The sequence below is a fragment of the Leuciscus leuciscus genome, assembly GCF_965113295.1.
Source record: "Leuciscus leuciscus genome assembly, chromosome: 5".
Classification (NCBI taxonomy): Eukaryota; Metazoa; Chordata; class Actinopteri; order Cypriniformes; family Leuciscidae; genus Leuciscus; species Leuciscus leuciscus.
The window spans coordinates 40,382,684-40,406,182 of record NC_138729.1 but is presented as its reverse complement, the minus strand read 5'-3'; the positions used below and the strand labels follow the sequence as shown (position 1 = coordinate 40,406,182).

The 23,499-nt window shown below is 37.0% G+C and overlaps 1 protein-coding gene across 5 annotated transcripts in view; it reads right to left on the bottom strand.

The window, feature by feature from the left end:
• The window catches only part of tenm1 (teneurin transmembrane protein 1), a 213,050-nt gene that overhangs the window by 94,070 nt on the left and 95,481 nt on the right, over positions 1 to 23,499 (bottom strand). For all 5 annotated transcript variants that reach the window (XM_082170138.1, XM_082170137.1, XM_082170140.1 and 2 more), the window contains exons 4-5: positions 16,083 to 16,320; positions 10,541 to 10,779 (exon numbers count right to left, since the gene is read on the bottom strand). In XM_082170138.1, coding sequence (XP_082026264.1) covers positions 10,541 to 10,779; positions 16,083 to 16,320 — 477 coding nt within the window. The remainder of the gene's footprint in view (positions 1 to 10,540; positions 10,780 to 16,082; positions 16,321 to 23,499) is intronic.

Genomic DNA, 23,499 nt, shown 5'->3' with positions numbered 1-23,499 from the left:
CAAGTGTGGTTATGTGGTGATGTCGTTATGAATTAAGGCAAGGCAAATTAATTGTAGTTCCTAATATTAATTTAATAACAATACTAGCCTTATAATAATAATAATAATAATAATTTGATACATTAATGGGAAAACAAGCCAATTATCGTATTGATATCGTCAAAGGCAGCAGCCATCGCCGATATCTCTGACTATCGTCGATACACGATTAGAGGTCGACCGATTCATCGGTTTTGCCGATATTTGCCCCATGAGTTAATTGGTGGAACTATCGTTATATATAACTATCGTTAGTTTTTCCGGGTTGCGTCCGTTTGCTGGAGCGGCTAGAATGTGCGCTGTCATTGTACAGTACGAGAGCGCTGAGAAGAGACTGCTGGCATTATACAGAGCGAGAGCAGCCTCTAGAGGCCAAATAACAAACTATCACTGGAGGAGTTGCTTACGTTAACACGAGAGGCTGCGCGCAGCACAGAGGTGAGACACTTCAGATACGCACATGTATACGAATACATAACACCAAAGTACATATTGCCATATCATTATAAAGTCATTCATTTGCTGACTAGATGCTGCATTAGCAGAGAAAGAACAGCAGTATATTTGCCGTCGAGGCTGAGAGGACTAACATTATAGTGGCTACCTCAAGCGGTTAAAGCAATGTGACAAAAACACACGCAAACCTGACCCAAATGTTATATTTTGCAATTGTTACCATCTATTTGCCTTAGTTTATATCCAGCTAGTCACTTTTATGCATTCATTAGCCGGCAAAGTTGCATATTTAAAGCTAGTGACGTGATTGCTTTCTCAACATTGATGTGTTCATGCAGCCGACAGAAACATAAACAAATCAGAAATGCATTTGATTTCAGTTCTTTTTTTTTATCACTACAATACACATTTTTATTTTGATTAGATAATCATCAAGTGTTCTAAAATAGAAGCAAATAAAGTGAGAGACTATACATATATTCTGTAGAGTTCGCTCTGTAGAACTTCTCATTTTAATATATTAATATAAATTAACATTTATATATTTATTTCATTTAGCACATTTCAGTTCAGCACTGTTTTACTTGGAGTGTTATGTTTGTTTTTAATCCAGTATCCATTTTAAAATATATCGGTTGAATAATCGGTTATCGGCATGTACAGTCAAACCTAAACCAAATCGGTATCTGTAAAATCCACTATCGGTCGACCTCTATACACGATACTATCATCTATCGGCACAACCCTAATATATATATATATATATATATATATATATATATATATATATATATAAATAAATAAATAAATAAATATGGAATAATTAGGCCTATACACTAAATATATTTCACTTAAACAATTAACAGAATAACAAAACGATGCGCTCCACAAACAAGTTCACAGGAAGGAAACCGAGACAACAGAAAGTGCACCCTGTTTGTTTTCTTCTTTTTTTCTAAATCACAATGTTTTGTTTTTATTGTGAGTGTACCCAAATACATATACAAATTGTTTACCCATAGATTCTGTTGTATGAACATTTTCAAGTAATCGCGCAGGCACACAGATACAACTTTTTGTTTTTTATCTTAGCCGGAAACACAAACGTCTAAACCCAGGGTGGGTAAACCGAAGCACACGACAGATCCTAAACTGTGTGATTCTTCAGCAGGATTGTTGTGCACCCAAAACACTGTACATCACCCTGGTTCAAAGGAGCCTGCTAAATGACAAGTGACTGCTCCTGGTAAAAGCTGACTGCAAACTGACGAATGCAAATGAAGTACAATTAATCTGAGAATGCAGAGACACATTTATGTCTACACACAACGTGCAGGAGCTGGCAGATAAAAGGAGAAAAATGTGTGAAATGGTGATGAGATGCTTGTCAAAAGGTGCATCAAAAGATGATGTCATTTTTTTATGGTAAAACATTCTCACAATCTCAGCTTGATGTACAGAATCAATAAATTACTAATAAAAGTTTTTTTTTTTTGCCATTTCGTTTAGTAATGCAGAATATACACACTTCACCCTTAAGTTCAACTAAAAACTATGGGTGTATTCACACCTGACTTGTTTGGTTCAATTGTATTGAACTCAAGTTCGTTTCCCTCCTTGGTGCGGATCTTTTGGGCAGGTGTGAATATAGCAATCGCACTCGGGTGCAGACCAAACAATCGCCAAAGAGAGAGGCGTGTTTCAGACAGCGCTCGAACACCGAATTGATTCCTCTTTTGCGTTTCCTTGCCCTTGAACAGACACACATGCACACAAAATTATGTTAAAAACTCGTCTACCCGTCTCGGCAAGTATTTTCTCGGTTATGTCATAGTTGATGTTTGTCATTTTTTTCGGTCCATGTGTTCGGTCTTAAAGTGACAGCAGACACCCAATATTCTTACTGTTGTCTGTGTCATCATTAATATTAATAAAATAACAAAATACAACTTTAAGAAAGATTAAACTATTTTTAATTTCTTCAGTGAACAAATAGTTATTTTACATTTAGGCTTAATAATTTCTGTAGCCTACCTGAATACTACTGTTAGACTTTGTAACTTTGTTATTTAGTATTAATCTCTGCTTGTAATTTGTGTATTTGTTCTGACTGTTCACTTGTTTTTAATAATGTTTGAACTTTATCAGTTAAGAGCATGCTCTCTCCGCTAGAACCGTCTTGCAGCACATCTTCGCAAAATCCTAATTACAACATCGTAAAGATGACATTGTATCATATAATGCTCATAAGTTTCTTCATATTGCATTAGCTGATAACACCAAATCAGTAAAAGAATAAAAATTGCACTACGAAAGATCTCCATAAATTGCCTGTTTTTGCACTTCCTGCTTTTCCCTGCTTGAGAATTTCTGTCCAATGACTGGATGACCAGGATGATGTGTGGTTTGGTTTACAAATTTTAGTTCACTTGCAAAAAGGGCAGTGTGAAAGCGAACCACACCAAACAAAAATAAACATTCTATTTGGTACGGACCAAAGAAAGTGAACTAGCAGACTTTCCATGGTGTGAATACACCCTAAAATAAAATTGAAATGAAAAAGAAATGAAATCTCTATCTCTTCCTATTCAAGCACGCAGCCAAACTCCTAGCCAAAGCTCTGGACTGGACTCCTGTAATGCACTTTTCAGCTACAATCAAACCTCTGCAAATGAGCTAGAATGCGGCAGTGGTTTTTAACGAACCCAAGAGAGCGCATGTTATGTCTCTCTTTGTCTCACTCCACTAGCTGTCAGTTGCTGCCCGCATCAAGTTCAAGGCACTGATGCTTGCGTTCAGAACACTCGGCGGATCTGCACCCTTACCTCCACTCACTACTGTAAATCAATGTTCCCTCCAGAAACCTGCAGTCATGGTACCAACACAAAGAGGAGCAAAATAACTCTCTCAAACCTTCACATTCATTGCCCCTTGATGGTGGAATGATCTTCTCTATCTGACTGCATCAGAAAAGGTGAATCCCTCTCTACATTTGAAAAACAAGTAAAGACAACTCACAACTGTTAATGGAAAAATCTCTCCATTCTCTACCCTCTAACCTATATTTCTGTAATAGCTTGTACTTTGTACTATTCCAAGCAATTTTGGAACTTTTTATTGTGGCACTTTTCAATTACTGTACCACTAGAATGGTTTAAGAAGGTTTAAGTATTCATCATTTGCGAATTGCTTTGGATAAAAGTGTCTGCTAAATGAATTAATGCAAATCTCAATTCTTTCTCCTAGACAGCAATTAGATTAAATGGAAAGCAAAATGAGAGAGAGAGAGATCTTTCTTCTAAAAAAAGTAAAAAAGTACCCTAGTAATCTCATACGTGTCTCCTCTAGAGATCTCCACAACGTCTCGCTTGCGCTTCAGATTTGTCAAGATCTCAAAGTCTACAATGAAAAGCATTTCTCATCTAATTCATCCAGACCAAATGTTCTGAGCTATACAATTCCATATTTTTAGGTTTTGATGATAGATGATAGATGAAAAGCATAAAAAGGAAGCCGATAATTATTTTTATGTTACGTCTGGTAACTTTATATGAAAGGCCAAGTGTAAAAATCTTAATTAAGTAAAATTAATTAAATAAATAAAAAACACTAAAAACATTTGGGCATCACAACATTATAATGTGCAGTTAGAAAAATGGATATTTAAAGATTTGCTAAAGATTAAATTGAACAATGCTATTAAAATATCATCTAAATGTAAAAAATAGGGTAAATGGGCATGCACAATTAAATATTAATTTTGCATGCTTTTTGAACAATTAAATATTATCGATATCCTGTATAAAATGCATCCTAAGTAAATGGCAGAAAATATCTGACATTTAATATGCAGAAACATTCCAAAGCAGAAAAAACACTGAAGCTGGCATAAAGCTTTATCTGATGAAACCCCTCTCATGGGGCAGACTAACATGTTAATAAAGTCATCCCATCACTCTGAATAGCTTCATCTATCAGCCTATTTAATTGTCTTAAGTACAGGCTTTATAAACGGCAGTTTATTTCAATAGATATGTGATCATGGCATTTCACTCACAAAGGCAACCAAATATACAAAAGCAAGGGTATAGACCTTATGTAGCTCCACCGCTTTTCAGCACTGCGCTCGTGGTGTTCTGTCTTCCGGTTTGTATTTCCATAGCATGAAGGAAATATCTTATGGATTTATGAATGAACCGCTTGTTTTAAATTCTTACCGATCTACTCACTTTTGTTATGACATCCGTTAACACATTACAATGTTCATGATAACTTTTCTTAACTCTAAAATAAGTCCACTTCACAGAGGCCATACAAATATACAGAGCTACCACAAAAACAGAAGTTCAAAGACAAAATTCTACAATTGGCTGTGCACGCGTTTCTCTGGCGCATAAGGTTTATAGGTGTTCTCTGAACAACACGCCTTCCTATCCATCAGCCGAAACCCCCTATTGCTTAGCCTTAGGGTGTGTCTTTATCCTCTGGAAACAAACATGCAAACACACAGATACACAAAATTCAACTGTTTGATTTCTTCCCTTTTAAGGGAAATGGCAGAAAGCCACTCTGCTGAGTGGGGTCTTCTGGGATCTAGTGGGGTCTTTTAATTGATCTAGTGTTTTGATCATAAAAAGACAAATTATGATTCATAAATGTGCATCCATTTTCAACTGCTGTTGAAGCAATGAAGTCCTTTTCACAACTTCAAATTAGTAAAATTGCACTCAAAAAAATCATTAGTGAGTGTATGTGTGTTTAAAAACTATGGCTGTCACTTAATCTAATTATTTGTTTACATCTATATTTGCTGTGAAAATCCGCCACAGGAAGATGATTAAAAGACATTACATTATTGTGAAAGATGAAAGCAATGAATTGCATTAAATCTTTCAATCGAGACTGACAACCCAAGTAAAAATGTGTACGTGTATATCCATATAGATCTCATATATGGCTGCTGTATTATGCATGTGTTAGGTAGAAAGAAACATCACGAACAGCATGTGTGTATAAAGTGAAAATGAATAATACAGCAGCGGATGCCAGATTCACCGGAGAGAAAACTACGCCCACGCTCATACCCATATGTCTACTGCTTCCTACTCCATGGCCTTTTGCACGTTTAATGTTGAATGGGTCTTCACCCAGTCTCAGCTTGCCACACCCTCACAATGCCTCACCTATTTCAGCTGTCCTGATGTCCTACACCGCTCCATCTACTTCATTCCTGCATCACTCCATCATTTACCAGTGGATTCAGATTCAGTAAATCCACATTCAATAGAAAGATTTTCTGGAATGAATAAGGTTGTCCAGTTCATCTCTAAAGCTTAGTCACATAAGCCTGGTGGTTTTCAAAGTTTTCGATGTCACGGATCCTGTATATTCTTCTAGCCAATCACAGCTCAACAGAGCCATTTACTAGAATCAGTAGAGAGAGCTCACTTTATTTTCTTCATTGTTTATTTGGTGAAGTAAGTTAAAGGAATCATATTTTGAGAGATCAAATTTTCCTTGATCTTTTGAAATAAGAGTTCAATGTACTATGATAAAATAATAAAGAAACTTTCAGAACACAAAAATCTTCCGACCCAGTCCAAAAATATCATATATTGCAGTTCAGCTCATCCTGAAATGCTTGAATGTGATGGCAGAAACTCAAATTCATTAACATATAACTGCCCAACGTTAGTCAAAAATGCCCATTCAGTGTACAGTATACACCCTAAAAAATGCTGGGTTGTTTCAACCCATGTTTGGGTCAAATATGGACAAACCCATATTCACAAAAATATAAGGCTGGGTTTGTCAATATTTGACCCAAACATGGGTTGAAACAACCCAGCATTTTTTAGAGTGTATTAGGCCAAACAATCATTGCAACAACAAGATCTGATCATTTCAGTCTGTCCTGTCACAGTATAATGTAGGCTTTGCAAAAAAAAAAAAAAAAAAGAATTTTACGTTTTAACACATATAATATGAAGTCAAATAAAAAAAAGTCTAATAGGTCATTTAGTTTCCTTTAACATTATCTTTGATTTCTGATATCTTCTGGCAGATTTTGAAGCCACTGTAGCTCCATAAATCAAGATAATTAAAACCTGGCTGATGTGCCTGGACATTTTAGCTTTTGTGCTGACATTTTTAGTTTGGATAGATGGAGGTTCGTCTCACTGAAACCATCTTACTTAGTCCCCTGGATACTATCAGCTGCTATCTGGGTCATTGCACTCATACAAAAACACCTCCCATTTAACACAAACCTACAGAAACCTGCCTTTGACACACACCCCAAAAAAATAACTCACGTATGTAATAAAATGTTTGCCACTCTGCACTGTTATTATGGGGCAGCGTATCATAATGTAAAAAACTAAAAAAAGTATAATGTCTAATGTCTAAAACCCTCTCACTCTGTTCACTCAGTGCCTTTGATACATTTTCATCAACAATTATTGATTGCCTCTCTCTGTCCCTGCAGGATCCTTGACTCAATTAGGACATAACAAACACACACACACACACACGCACGCACGCACACACACACACACAGACACACACACACCCCACTTAATGTCTTCATAATGTGTGCAAGTCTGGTAGATAACGTGTGCTTGTTAAAGTAAAAATTGTGGTGAGGCCAGACGATACAGCCTCATTAAACTCATTAAATTCAATAAACACACAGACCAATTAAAAACCTTCTTTTAGGATAAACACTCTATTAAAACATCTGACCTTAATCTAAACTGTGAACCCAATACTATCCCTTATTCTTTCCCTAATGATAATTATAAACTCATACCTGAACAGAATTCAATAGAAAGCTCTTATGATTAACTTCATTACATTTCCTTTAAAGTCCATCATCCATAAAATTACACAAATCTCACCCTGTGTGTGTTTTATTATATTATTTTATTATTATTTTTGGGCTAATATGATCATGATTTCAGTTACCAGTACATTAGTCTCAGCTCCAATTAACAATTTCTACCATTTTTAAAGTAATATTCAATTACTTTTTGAATATTTTCAATTAATAAATACAAGCACTACCACAGAGAACAGATTTTTAAAAATGTATATTTTCTTTTAAAATAATAATTATTATTATAACAACACTTTTTAAAACAAAATTGAAGAATGATATGGTAATCTTTTTTCCATTCCCTTTTCCCCATTTCCATTCCACAGATTTCACAAAACAATCAGTGAAGAAAATTATTTGTGTGCCAACTGATAATCCACAGTTTTCCTGAAGAATTACATTGGCCTGATTCTAACATTAACCCAACCCTAACACTACCCTAAAAGACAATTAGATGTTTTAAATAGAATATTTACGATATGCCTATTGGCCAATTAAATTACACTTCAGCACCGGCACACAACACAGTCACATTTCCAGTTACCATGTTTTATGGGTCCTTTTCTTCTCATCTGTGATGCTTTTACTCAACAGGACAAAAGTTTTTGTTCAGCATGTGAAGATAATGCAGATTCATTTGTTCTTTATGTTCCTCTTTATCTTTATTCCTTTTATCCCTTTGCTTCCCTTCATTTGCACAGAAAATGAACTGAGAACACATTTAGATTGTTGGATAAGAATGAACGTTAAGAGACAAAGCAGACGGATTGCATCTGTTTAGACAGGGTGCCACTAACGATGGGGTGATAGACGAGCATACGATCATTAACGGCACATCTCCAGAGCACGCACACACACACACACACGCACACACGCACGCACACACACACACACACACACACACACACACACACACACACACACACACACACACACACACACACACACACACACACACACACACACACACACACACACAGCAAACCGTTTCTCTGGCATAATTAAAGGAATAGTTATTATTCCGAATCCTATACACACAAATATTTCATGAGGAAAAAAAATCTGTGAGTAAAATGAATCATTTGCCATTATTCAACCAAAAAATAGACAAAATAATAAAACCAACCAACCAAAACAAAAAAACCCCCGCAGAATTCTGCTGCATCCGTTGACCTGCAGAGCAAATTGTGTTCAGCATTCTTTAAAAATAAATAAATTATATATATATATATATATACACACATACACACACACACATTACCGATTACAGTAAATGTTGATGAGTACGATTTTTTGTTTTTGAAACAAATTAATACTTTTTTTTTCAGCATGGATTCATTAAATTGATCAAAAGTGACAGTAAATGGCTGTAATGTCTACTGAAAACTCAGCTTTGCCATCACAGGAATAAATTGCATTTTCAAATATATAAAAAATAGAAAACAGTTATTTTAAATTGTAATAATATTTGACAATATTATTGTTTTTTTACTGTATTTTTTATCAAATACATAGAGATTTTCATAAGAGAAAAATTCTTACCAACCCCTTAATGAATTCGCACAAATTATTATTCAGTTAACATTTACTTTATGAAAACTTCACAGACCATATTACTACAACTGCCCGGTCCTACAGATTTGCTTTATACAACATTACCCTTCCTATCAGAGCAGGCCACACAACTCCTTGTCCAAGGTCTTGTTCTCTCCAGACTGGACTATTGTAGAGCTCTCTTAGCGGGCCTTCCGGTATGTACTATCAAGCCTTTCCAACTGATCCAGAATGCAGTAGCGAGAGTGGTCTTCAACGAGCCGAAGAAAGCCCACGTCACACACCTCTCTTCATCAGTTTGCACTGGCTGCCAATAGCCGCTCGCATCAAATTCAACGCACTGATGTTTGCCTACAAGTCAACCACTGGCTCTGCACCAATATACCTAAACTCGCTAGTTCAGACTTAAGCGCCCTCCAGAAGCTTGAGTTCTGCAAGTGAACGGCTCCTTGTGGTGCCATCATCCCAAAGAGACACAACATCACACTCACAGACCTTTACCTGGACTGATCCCTGCTGGTGGAATGACCTGCCTATCTCAACCCGAGCAGCTGAGTCTTTACACATCTTTTCATCAGAACCTGACCAATTAATACTAGCACTTACCTTTTCTATTCTATTCTATTCTATTCTATTCTATTCTATTCCTTTGTTTTTTTCTGATTAAATTTTTTTTTTTTAAACCTTGCTATGTGTACTGTGCTAGACAAACTGAGACTTATTACAGCACTTCTATACTGTTGCCCTCTTGTTGGTCTGATTGCTTCTATTGTTCTCCTCATTTGTAAGTCGCTTTGAATAAAAGTGTCTGCTAAATGATTAAATGTAAATGTAAATGAATGATCATAATAGTTTTAATTTCTGAAATTCTATTTGCTCCTGTAAGATCTCTGTTCTTGCATAAAGAAACGAGTTGTAATGTGGAAAACTGTAATTCCAAATTGAATGTGTTCACAACAGATAAACACTGCACATAATTGTAGAAATGAACATCATGAATGTCAGATTCTCAAGAAATCATTATAACGTGTTTGGGAATTGCACAGGTCCTCATTTCATTAGGGAGAAACACTCCCAGACACATGATTAGTGTTTAAGAGGCTGCCGTGTGAACTTCTGACCAGAAACTTTATTAACTGCAGCCTTTCAAGCGTTAATGGATGAAACCTTTTACCCTAATGTTTTTCTCTAAAACACACATCATTTTTTTTGTGAGATTTTCCAGAGAAATGCCTGTGAAAGGGTGAAAGCAGAGAAAATTAAGTCAGTACACTGAGGTGCATAAGCACATCTCTCTCTTTCTCTCTCTCTCACACACACACACACACACACACAAACGGTGACTTGGCTAAACAAAACTTTAACACCATTAACCTCTGAACGGCCTTGTGGGATATTTACTCTTTCATCTCTCGTTCTCCCTCATCCCTTGTTCATAAATATTCATCTCTCTAATAGAGTTTTTCACAGTGTGAGTTCTGCTAATTCCATATGACCCCAACCAGCATGACAGCAGCCATGGACAGAGAGAGAGAGAGAGAGAGAGAGAGAGAGAGAGAGAGAGAGAGAGAGAGAGAGAGACATACAGCAGAGGTGGAGAGATAAGACACTCACCGATGATGTACGTCAGCAGTAGAGCGAGAGTCAGCGTAATTGCGCTAGCGCTCAAAGCCGTACATTTCCAGTTACAGCAGCGATAGGGTTTACTGAATGAGAAGAGTGGTCTGGAGAGGGTGGTTCTGGGTAGAGGCCTCGGAGGTGGTGAATACACCGTGCTGGATGTCAGAGGGTAATTCTGATTGGCTGCGTTGAAAATGGCAGACGAACCCGAACCGTGCTTGAACAAGAAGTGCCTGTAAAGGAAAGGAATCACTGTGTTATGTTCGATTTGATTCGTCAATCAATTTGATCATGAAAATACATCCAAAATTAAATTACACCTGAAAGACAGAGTCAAAGAGAGACAGAGAGATGGTGTGAGAAAAAGAGAGAGGTGCAATCGGAGTGTGTGATTACTCTCACTTGCTTTGGTTACTAATTGGAGTCATTTTCTCTCACGTGCATTTAATTACAGATATTTAGCACCAGAGATTAATGAGCCTTAATTAATAGATAACATCCCTTAGATTAATTATGATATTAATTACACAGAGGAGTCCATTCTTACAGTAATTTAAAGGTGCCAACTTAAAAACAATTTACTCAGAGATACACAGTCCTTGTGTTGCCTTGCACTATGTTACAATGGTGGGCAGTTACCAAATAAATAAAAATTATAATAATAATAAAAATTAAATAAAAAAAATCATTAACTTTTTTAGTACTGAGATTAAAGGTTTACATTTATAAGAATGTATAAGAGCAATATTTGTATATTTTAGGTGTACACTGAAATTTCTTTCCACCATTTTAATCATCTTTTAGCTTTTTTAAAAATTCACTAAAACTCACACCTTTTTTAAATTCACACTTTTGGTGTAAAAAACAGGGCATTTTAGAAAATGTAAGAAGTAATCTAGGCAGTCTTTTTCAATTAATATGTAGTCAAAAAATAACACGCATAACAATTCTTTTAATTAGAAAAACAATGTAGCATAAAGTAATTTTAGATTAAGTATATCCAGTCACAATGCAGGACGTGTCAAGTCAGCCCGACTTCTTAATGCCTATGTAGTTATTCTTTCATTTTAAATCAAAGTTCCCTTTTTTTTTATCATGGCATGCGGCTAGTTGTGCAACATAGGAGCAGATACACGGCTGTTTAACCGTGTCATCACGATGACAGACAGATTGACAGATAGCCATGGGGAAATTGGTAACAGCTTTTAGGTTAAAAGCCCAAAGGCAACAGAAGAAAGATCTTCAAATTCCCAAGATACACATGGATTCTCAACAGCAATTGATCCCTTTGCAACATCAGCTAGTGATGGAACAGGGTAAACGTGTGCAACTCTTCCAAAGGCACAAAGGGTCAATCAATAAAAAGGACCAAAATCATTGAAAGGTAGATCAGTCTAAACACATTTACAAGTTAATATGCTGATGAGGCAAAAATGCATGATGACATCAATATGGATTGAAGATGATAGGGAAAAACTGAACACACACACACACACACACACACACACACACACACACACACACACACACACACACACAGTTTATATTATAGTAGAGACTTCCCATCTGTTGTTTAAATTAAGCTAATTACTACACCCAAAACAAAACCCTACCCCCTACACACAGCTTTTGGTAATTTTAGATTTTTATTGAAGCACTGTTTAGTCCATTTATGATGTTGCTTTCATTGTTGTGACTTCCCAAAGGTCCCCACAAAATAGGTCGTTTCAGATTTCACTATATTTCCAGCGACATATGGGCCCAAAAAATGTACACAAGGAGACTTGCAAAAGCACATAAAAATATTAAGGTTAACACATATAAACAATTTTAATCAAATTGATTGCATGATATGCAAATGACATTAATCACAATTAGTTTGATATATTATAATACAAAATATATGATTATGGCTGACAAGTAAATCACTGAATGGACATTGGAAAAGCGACATTAGATGTAAATATATTGTTTTTTCCCCATATCAAATTATTTAGAAAAATCCAGTTTGTCCATCTGTCCACTATATTTTGTAGCAAATCTTTTATACAAGTAATTGTACTACAAAAATAAATTTAATTGACAGCCCTAATTAAAATGCTTTCATAGTGACTTAATGACAAAAGCAGCAGGATGCAATGTCGAAATGTCAAGAAAAACTCAGCGCATATACTGTTTCAGGGTCAAATACAAGCCAAGTACTGAAGGCGAGTTGAGTCAATGAGAAGGCATCCAGCAGAAACACACAAGCAAGTTTTGGTTATTTGTTTACAGTGTCTTACAGGGATGCCAAACAAAGCCCTGAAAGAAGCGTTTAAATGAGCATGCAATGGTAAAATGAGGCTTGAGACTGAGAGAAAAATGACAGTTTACCTCAGCCATTAAAAAAGAGAAAGTTAATTTCACACTTAGACACGCAGAACTAACCCTGTCTTTATTTACTGTAGAATAAATAAATAACAATTAACACTTAGAAAAACAAAGAGAAAGATTGACACAAAGGAAAAAGACAAAAAGAGAGAAAGAAAAGAGCAGGTGTGAACACATGAGATCACAGTTTTACAAATCAGATTCCTACAGTCTGAAAATAAATATTCTATTCCACTGACTGCTCCCCCCCCCCCACCCCCCCCCCCCCACCCCCCCCACACCCCCCACACCCCCCCCACACACACAAAAATCTCAGAGCCTTCAATTCACATAGTCAAGGTGGGTATTGTTTTTAAACCAAACACTTTTGAAAAACTGTGAAATATGGCATGCATGCAGAAAACAATCTCAGATTGAAATAACACAGATTTTTTATATAGAACACCTGAGTCACTAGGTGGCCAAATGCAAGAAAAGACATTAAAAAAAATGTTTTTAAGCCAGCAAGTGATCACCGTGCATTACCATTTTATGGAAAAGAGCAGCTTCAACTTGACTGATCAAATATTTGAATAAATATTTTATATTATATATTAAAATATTAAATTATTCAATATTTAATTATATATAATATGAAACCTATTGAGATAGTAAATAAAAATAAATGTCAGTATATTTTTGTTGGGAAAATATAAAATATGTCTGCACATCAAAAACCTAGTTGATATAAATATAATAATTGGGAAACTATGTTTAGGGAAGTTACATTAAAAATCCACTTGGTAAAAATATGATGGGAGACGTTTGCATGAGAATAGTGCTTCTTTGTATTAAAATCTCATATGATATCATTTACTGTATTCCATGCTGTATACAGTACATATGCAGTGTATGGCGACTGAATCAGCGAGTGTTCAGAATAATATGCTGATGGGAGAGATTCTCCTCTGTGCATTAATGTTGGTCTATTGATCCAGATTTAATTGAGAAAGTTCATTTGGGAGAGAGCAACATGTCAGCAGGTATAGACATCACCATGACGATGACACGTTCTCGATACAACGCCAATGTCATCGGCTGTTCGGCTCGGTTTGGCCAGAATCTTTCAAGCAACCCTTTAACCTGAGGACTTTTCTTGCAGCAGTTGGCAAGATTTTTCAAACCACTCTAGAAAATTGATAAATCTGCTTTTCTTTAACCCCCAAATCTCAAAGAAAACATCTGAATGGGTGGCATTCACTCTGTGTCATGTTACAAGCCAAAGTGTATGGCCATGTAAACTCCATAAGCAAGCGAGGTTACATTTCTAAACTTTTACTGCTGACTTCTTTCAGACATTTCAATCTCCTTTAAAGTGAATAAAGTGATATTTTAAAAAAACAGGACTGATGCTGCTGGAAAAATATGTAAATGGATAAATTACCCAGCATTCCTTTAACAGCCGCTAGCATAAACATTCCATTGCCGTCTGCTGCTTGTGGTGGGTTTAGAAAAGGTGCTGCAGTGCTTGGCATAGTTCAAAATACTTGAAATCTGTTATTAGCTTTTGTTTGGAGATAGCTGGATTTGTATAATGGTGTCTTTATTTAATCACATGACAAAGAACCCTACACACTTGACCAATATGGCAAATCTTCATAAAACAATTAACATCTCTCCATGCACATAACAGCTATCAGCAATTCAGTCAAAATAAGTTTGACCGCTACTGCCAAATTCACCTTGCTGGAAATCTAGAAAAGCCGGCATACATGCGCTCATATGTATTCACGCGCACGCAGCTTTCATTTTCATCAATATCTATGGGGTTTGTGTGCGTGTAAGACAATCAGTCCAGAAAGACAGCTTCATTTCCTCCCTCAAAGCAGACATGTCTATCCTTCATCATTTATTTACTCTCCCATTTCTCTCTTTCAGAAGAGTAGGTCAACCCTCAATCTTCATCTTCATCATCATCATCATCATCAACATCATCATCATATCTCTCTCCATCTGTCGTTCACAGACAAACACTCATGCATATTCTCTTTCGCTTGAAGACAAGATGATTTAGTCATTTCTATCTCTTTTCTACTACCCAGCTTTAACATAAAAAATTAAATTAAAGTTTAACTTGGTTTTGTAATTGAACACATTTTGATTATGATTTGGGTACCAATGAAGAACGAAAGAAAATGGCTTTATAAAACACTAAGGGCCCTATCTTACACCCGGCGCAATGCAGTGCCAAGCGCGATGCAAGTGTTTTTTGCTAGTTTCAGTCCGACGCAATTATAATTTTCACGTCCTGCGCCACGTTGTTTAAATAGCAAATACATTTGCGTGCTGGTCTGAAAACGAGGTGTGTTCTGGAGCATTGTTGGCACGTTGCTATTTTGAGGCAACAGAAATAGCCTGCACCATTGACCGACTGAAATCTGGTCTAAAGTCAATGGCACAATATATATATTTTTTGTTATTTAAAAAGCGTGTTAATAATGTGTGCCTATAGGCGGGTCCACAACGCGTGTACACTCTGCTTATTAAACACACAGGGACGCACGCACAGCAGCACACAAACATGCCAGATATTTAAAATAAAAGGATTACAATGTAAAAGATTATTATTGTGCACATAAAGATATGGTGGAATCCGGCTTGTCCCGTAGATGGTCTGCTTGCGCACTTTTACCACGTGCACAAGCAGTTCCGTTTGCGCTCTGGAGACGGCTTCGGTCTTTCCACTATCAAATTCCGTCATGTGAATAGCGAATCTGCCATGGCGCGAGCGCAACTGGCATTTAAAGGGAATGGGAGATGAGACTCTGATTGGTTTAACGCACGTAAATCCCAAAACACACCCATTACTCATTAAGAGAATAGGAACAACCCTTAAAATTAGACCATGCGCCTGGAGCCGACCATTTTTCCCGCCGTTAAACTAGCAAAAGTGGATTCGGACACGCCCTAGGTGAACTTGCGCCCTGCGCTTTAGACCATGCGCTTAGATCGTTAAAATAGGGGCCATCATGTCTTAATGAGAATGTAAGAATGCCGAAAGTTGCTGTTTAGGCGTAGGGTTAATGGACAGAAAACATCATTACCTCAGTATCAAACAATAGAATTCGATGGAAAGTCCCCAGACACAATAGAAAAACAAAAGTGTGTGTGTGTGTTCATATTTCACCTGGTCTCTAGTGGTATGTTGCTGTTCAGTGCCCAGGTATTGTGCGTCTGCCCGTTGTCATCCTGTCCAGCTTTATTCCCAGATTCCAGCGGTTGGCATCGGGCGGGCAGCGTGCTCCTCTGCACCACCTCTGGAAGGGGAGCCGGTGCTGGACGGGCACAGGTGCACGCGTGGGGCGGCGGAGGAGGAGGAGGCAGAGGTCGAAAGGTGAACTGAGCCACGGGGCTGGAAGGGAGATCTTGAAAGTGAAAGATAAGAAATAGAGAGAGAGAGAGAGAGAGAGAGCAAAAAAAGAGAGAGAAGTAATTATAATATTTAATGATAGTCTTCCAAAGTGTCCATTTCCTGAGAGAGAAATAGATCCTTTTAAAAATCCCCGCACCCCCGTTTCTTGTACAGCCTCTATTTGGTAACACTTCACTTGTAGCATGTATGTATAATGAATTAAAATGCTATTCTTTATGCATTTTAATGTCCTAAAGCTTGTAATCATTTGTATGGCCTTGTGTATGAGAGCATAATGCATAAAAAAAAATCATCAGCATCCAATTTCCTGAGTTATACAGTATGCGTTATCATGTGCATTATACTGCTTTACTGATGCATCATAGTTATGACATAAACTGTTAAAATTATATTAAATTCATTGTTCAATTTATTCCATAAAATTGTCACACCCAGGAAGTTATATAATTTGGACCCTTTCTAAAACATAACAGGAAAAATAAATAAATAATCATTTCATTTTGTTAATTTTTACGCAAATATTAGCGCATTGAGCACATTAGCTGAGCTCAATCACTGAATCATGTAACTAAATATGATTAAAATTACTCAAGCAAATACTTTTCTTTTATTCAAGGGAAATATAAGCTCATCAATAACTAAAAAACAATATTTAGTTCCCATCTAGCATTCAGTATGATTCTCTACTGAATCATAACTTAATTTAGCCTAAATCCAAAACTAACTTTGTTACTTGAAACCCTATTACTCATCTTGGCCTTTTTTCTTTTCTTTTCTTACAAACTTATATAAGTTTTATTATATTTATTTTAGGTTTATTTCTAGAAATAAAAAAACTAAATCACATAAATCAAGCTTTGGAAACAAAACTGCAAATATATATATATATTGTAAAACAAACAAAAAGTACATAAGCTTTTTTTAAGCTCCGGATACTTAGTAGCAACTCAAAAATGTGCTATTGAATGTAGAACTTGTTACAGGCAACTCTGGCAAGAGGTATTTGTTGAAAGTGGCAATACTACATTATAGCACTACAGACGTGGTTACAATTAAGACATATACAATATATAATTAATTATATAACTTACCTTTATATAAAAAAAAATCTTTAGAATGCATTGTACACAAAGGCTTCAAGCGAAGTGTAACTAAACCTCTTTTCTCATTCAGGCTTCTTCAGTGGTCTCTTTATCTTTGTAAAACAACACATTCTACTTTAAGATACTTAGGCTTAAAGCTTCTACTTGAATTACAGCTAGCTGAAAGGTCTGTAAAAGCATCACAATAAGCATCCACAAGTGTCTGCGTCAGTCTTCTCTGAGACAGTGCAAGATCACAGAAACTCTATGTGATGTTGCAGCACCTGCACACATGCTGTGTTTTTTCCATCAGTTTCTCTTTTCTCTCATTTAAAATAAAGCTTAGGGTCTTACACCTACTGCTAAACTCACCCTGCTGGAAAAAAGGATGATACACAAACGCACACACAAAAGCCTGATCCTTCCCTACTAATTCTATTAGGCTCTGATCGGGGTTATCTATCTGTTTTAGGTAGCTAGAGATTCTCTTTATTATTTTTGTCCTTCTATTTCTCTGTCCCTTCACTTCATGCCTTTCACCTAATCTCTTCTGAGAGCTAAAATTACTTCCTAATCTGAGAAGAACTCTTTCTATTTGGAGATTTGACAAAGACGCACACACAAAAGCACACACATGTGCACACAAAGCTCTAAATTTCAATCTCCATGAATGGACCCAGACACAAAGAGAGCAGCCGGACAAATTCAATTAGGAAACCTCACTCTTAAAGCTCTGGGATTTCATTACATAAGAGCTATTTTACTCTCTCCATCACCTCAGAAACTAGATAAAATCCACTCAAATTAACACTCTTTAAAATCTATTTAGCACTTTTTTAATGCAAAGCCACAATGGTAATAAAAGCCATTATTAAAATTAGGACAAATACACACACAAACCCCAAAAGTTTGCACTGGATTTAGGTTCACCCTGCAAACACCTCTCTCCTCTTGAAATCACTTCCCCATTATCCAATGCACTTAGAAATACATTGTATTTCACTTGGCTGTGGACTTGAGAGTGAACAGCATTGATTTAGATTGGATTTGCTGATTAAATTAGACTGTCTCTGATCTATGAGAATGCATGATGTTTTAGACAGTGTAAGGTTTGAATGGAAATCAACCTCTGAATATAATGTAATCAAACCACCATCCTTCATCGATCCAGAGGCTAATAAAACACAGAGACATTTACCTCTGATACACCAGCATCCATCTATCTATCTATCTATCTATCTATCTATCTATCTATCTATCTATCTATCTATCTATCTATCTATCTATCTATCTATCTATCTATAGTTGTGGTCAGAATCAGTCTTTCATTCACAAAATTTGCAAAAATCTAACCTTTCATTGAAGTAAAATAACTGAAAGTTGGGGGGGATCCCATTATGAAATAAAAGTTTTTCTCCAAAACACGTTGGCCACAATTATTGGCACCCCTAGAATTTTTATTTATTTTTTAGAAGTATATTCCCATTAATATTTACCTTTTTTTAGCACACCAGGGTGACTAGAAACATGAAATTGTCTAGCTAGGACATCATGTTTCACAGGAGTTTAAATATGAGTAAACACAAAGGCCAATTCCCTTAATTATCCATCACAATGAGTAAAACCAAAGAATATAGTTCTGATGTGCATCAAAAGATTGTTGAGCATCACAAAATAGAAAGTGGCTGTAAGAAAATAGCTAAAGAATTTAAAATCCCCATTTTGACCATCAGGGCAATAATTAAGAAGTCCCAAACAACTAAAGATGTTATGAATCTGGAGAATCTTCAAGGATCACAGATGGAGAATTGCAGATTAGTAGAGTCTTGGGGTCAGAAGCCTACCAAAAATCTAATAAAAAAATCAAACAACCCCTACCTCCCCACATGTTGTTTGGGGGGGTTTCAAGAAAAATCCTCCTAGCTCATCCAAAAACAAACTCCAACAATTTCAGTTGTCAGACACGACTGGAACTTCAAACGGCACAGGGTTCTGTGGTCAGATGAAACTAAAAAGCGAGCTTTTTGGCAGCGAACATGCTAGATGGATTTAGTGCACACAAGGACAAAAAGTACCCCATGTGTACAGTTTAATATACCATTAGATCTTTAATGTTATGGGCATATTTTTCTGCTGGAGGTCCTGAACATCTTGTTCAGATACATGGCATCATGGATTCTATCAAATATTTACAGATAAAAAATCTAAACTTGACGGCTTCTGCTAGAAATCTTATAGTGGGCCGTGGTTGGATCTTCAATCAGGACAACAATCCAAAACAAACATCAAAATCAACACAAAAATGTGTTACGGAGCACAAAATGAAGCTTCTGCCATGACTGTCCCAGTTCCCTGACCTGATGAGTAGAGTGAACTGGAGAGAAGAAGCACCAACATGGAGCTGGGAATCTGAAGGATCTGGAGAGATTCTGTATGAAGGATTGGTCTCTGATCTCTTGTCAGGTGTTCTCCAAACTCATCAGGCATTATACACTGAACAAAATTATAAACGCAACACTTTTGTTTTTGCCCCCATTTTTCATGAGATTTTTCATTTTTCCGAAAACCAGTCAGTATCTGGTGTGACCACCATTTGCCTCACACAGTGCAACACATCTCCTTCACATAGAGCTGATCAGGTTGTTGATTGTGGCCTGTGGAATGTTGGTCCACTCCTCTTCAATGGCTGTGCGAATTTGCTGGATATTGGCAGGGCCTGGAACACGCTGTCGTATACGCGATGCACAGCATCCCAAACATGCTCAATGGGTGACATGTCCGGTGAGTATGCTGGCCATGGAAGAAATGGGATGTTTTCAGCTTCCAGGAATTGTGTACAGATCCTTGCAACATGGGGCCGTGCATTATCATGCTGCAACATGAGGTGATGGTCGTGGATGAATGGCACAACAATGGGCCTCGGAATCTCGTGACGGTATCTCTGTGCATTCAAAATGCCATCAATAAAATGCACCTGTGTTCGTTGTCCATAACATTCCCTGAGACGGTTTCTGACAGTTTGTGCAGAAATTCTTTGGTTTTGCAAACCGATTGTTGCAGCAGCTGTCCAGGCGGCTGGTCTCAGATGATCTTGGAGGTGAAGATGCTGGACGTGGAGGTCCTAGGCTGGTGCGGTTACACGTGGTCTGCGGTTTTGAGGCCGGTTGGATGTACTGCCAAATTCTCTGAAACGCCTTTGGAGATGGCTTATGGTAGTGAAATGAACATTCAATTCACGGGCAACAGCTTTGGTGGACATTCCTGCAGTCAGCATGCCAAATGCACGCTCCCTCAAAACTTGCGACATCTGTGGCATTGTGCTGTGTGATAAAACTGCACATTTTAGAGTGGCCTTTTATTGTGGCCAGCCTAAGGCACACCTGTGCAATAATCATGCTGTCTAATCAGCATCTTGATATGCCACACCTGTGAAGTGGATGGATTATCTCGGCAAAGGAGAAGTGCTCACTAACACAGATTTAAGTGAAAGTGAAAGTGAAAGTGACACGTGACGGCCAAGTATGGTAACCCATACTTGGAATTTGACCTCTGCATTTAACCCATCCAAGTTAATGCACACACATTAGGAGCAGAGTAGTGAGTAGTTAACACACAGACACTGCAAACGTGGATACACACACCCAGAGCAGCGGGCAGCCTTTGTGTGGCGCCCGGGGAGCGATTAGGGGTTAGGTGCCTTGCTCAAGGGCACCTCAGTCATTTCCCACCGGCTCTGGAATCGAACCAGCAACCTTTGGGTTACCAGTTCAACTCCCTAACCACTAGGCCATGACTGCATTTAGACAAAAGTGTTGCGTTTAAAATTTTGTTCAGTGTAGGAGAAGACTCAGAGCTGTTATCTTGGCAAAAGGAGATTGCAAAAAGTATTTAATAAAAGGGTGCCAATAATTGTGGCCAACGTGTTTTGGAGAAAAACATTCAATTCTTTTACTTCAATGAAAGGTTTTTTTAAATGAAAGATTTATTGAAAGATTTTTGAAAGATTTGAAAGATTTTTTTTAATGAAAGATTGTTTTTAATGAATCTATCTATCTATCTATCTATCTATCTATCTATCTATCTATCTATCAATCTAAAAAAAAATGCTGCTCCTGTTAGAGAGTAGAGCTTTGAGAGATATAACCAATGGAATGATAAATTGGTTACTATACAAGACCGCATAGTACAAGAGTTTGTCTGTGTGGTCTGAAACAGATTTTGATAAGGCCTACAGTACTTTGTAGGAATATTAATGCACATACTGTGAACATTTGTAGTCCTGAGATTAAAACAGGAATAATATTTTACAAGTAGATCTAAACTAAATGGCATTATTTAGGACAAAATTTGAAAATCAACCCCTATGGCTAATTATTTATTGATTATGCATTTCACATTATCGTTGGTAAAGATTAAGTAAACTCCCTTCCTCCCAAATAATTAACTTAAACTGTTCATTTTTATGCATGAATGCATGCAGCTGGCTCTGTTAACGTTGCATCTACACAGTTGCTGTATGTTAGTCAATCCGACATGCACTCCTGAATGGAAAGAGATCTTAAAGCATATCCAATTTCTTTGGAAAGTGTTTTTAAAAGGGTTAAATGTTTGTCGTGATTTATAACCAACTGATATAAAAAAAAAAAAATGTATGTATAAATAAGCAATAAGGTAACAATATATAATGCATCCACAATCCAAAAATTACACACGTCTTATACATACAGTATATAATTAACTTTACAAGAATGAGAAATACTGAGACAAAATCAGTCTTGCAGAGGTGCAATGCTGATGTGAATGTGTGCGTGTGTGTGTCAGTGTTCTAGCTATTTCTTCAAATCAGTCTTTTGAGAAGCAGTGTCACGTACACAGCAACAGTAAAACTGCTGCACACACACACACACACACACACACACACACACACACACACACACACACACACACACACACACACACACAAACAGAGAATACACAGCATTCACATTCAACAAACACACATAAGCACTAACACATGAGATCAAACACACACACGCTCATGAACGCGCACAGCAAAGGACCATTAACCTGGCTGGTCTCCATGGCAACAGAGCTTGGCCCTCATAATCCAGTGCAGAAACCTTTGACTGAAAGAGGCAAGCATGGAAACACACACAAAATGTGTGTATGACACTGATTGCACTGAAGACGGCAGAATACATAGCTATCTAATTCATCCTCACTCTATAAGCGCTCTGTACCTTTCTCTTGAACTATCTAATCCTTTCCTTCTTGCTCTTATTATGCATTGCTCTCTCGGTACAGATACAAAAACCAAGAGAGGATCAACTTATCAAAAAATAATGCGTGGTAATGTGTGTGCACGCGCGAGAGATGGTGGAAACCTTATAGCCATAAACCCGTTATTAAATATCCCTCTTACTACAAAATTACTTTAAGAAAATCAATCTGTTTCACTTATGGAAATTTACAGTTCCATCTCACCCACAGCCGTCTCCTCGGATACATGACACCCCCCCACCACCACCACCTTCACATCCTCAAATCTTCATCTGTCAGAGAAGACACCTTATTATGACACATGGTCAATAGACCTAAGGCAAATTCTGACAAACATTCCTCGTTTCACTTTACACGCCACAAGACGGATTGTGCGCTTGAAATTATACCCCCATTTAAAACTCGAATCGATGGCTTGTTCCCAAGACTCAGCCGAATATTTTTAAGTAATATGTTACAAGGACTTTCACATAAAAATTCAGAATATTTTAACTCCGCCACAATCACCTTCTGAAAGCAAAGCTTTAATTTTGTTTGTGTACTATAAAAATACAATGCAAATATCTTATCCTTGAATGCAGTATGCATACAATGACTTTCGGTGGGGTTAATCTTTTTAAATAAATTCAAATATAACTTTCCAATATTGAGGTTTGTCTCACACAATTCAAATTGCATTTTGGGGAACTAGCACAGTAAGCCAAATGGCAACTATTTTAGTGATATACTCATATTAAAATCTGTAGTGAAGCAATAAATATTTGCAGCACTTGCCAATGTATTATCCAAGACTAATCATAATGGAAAAT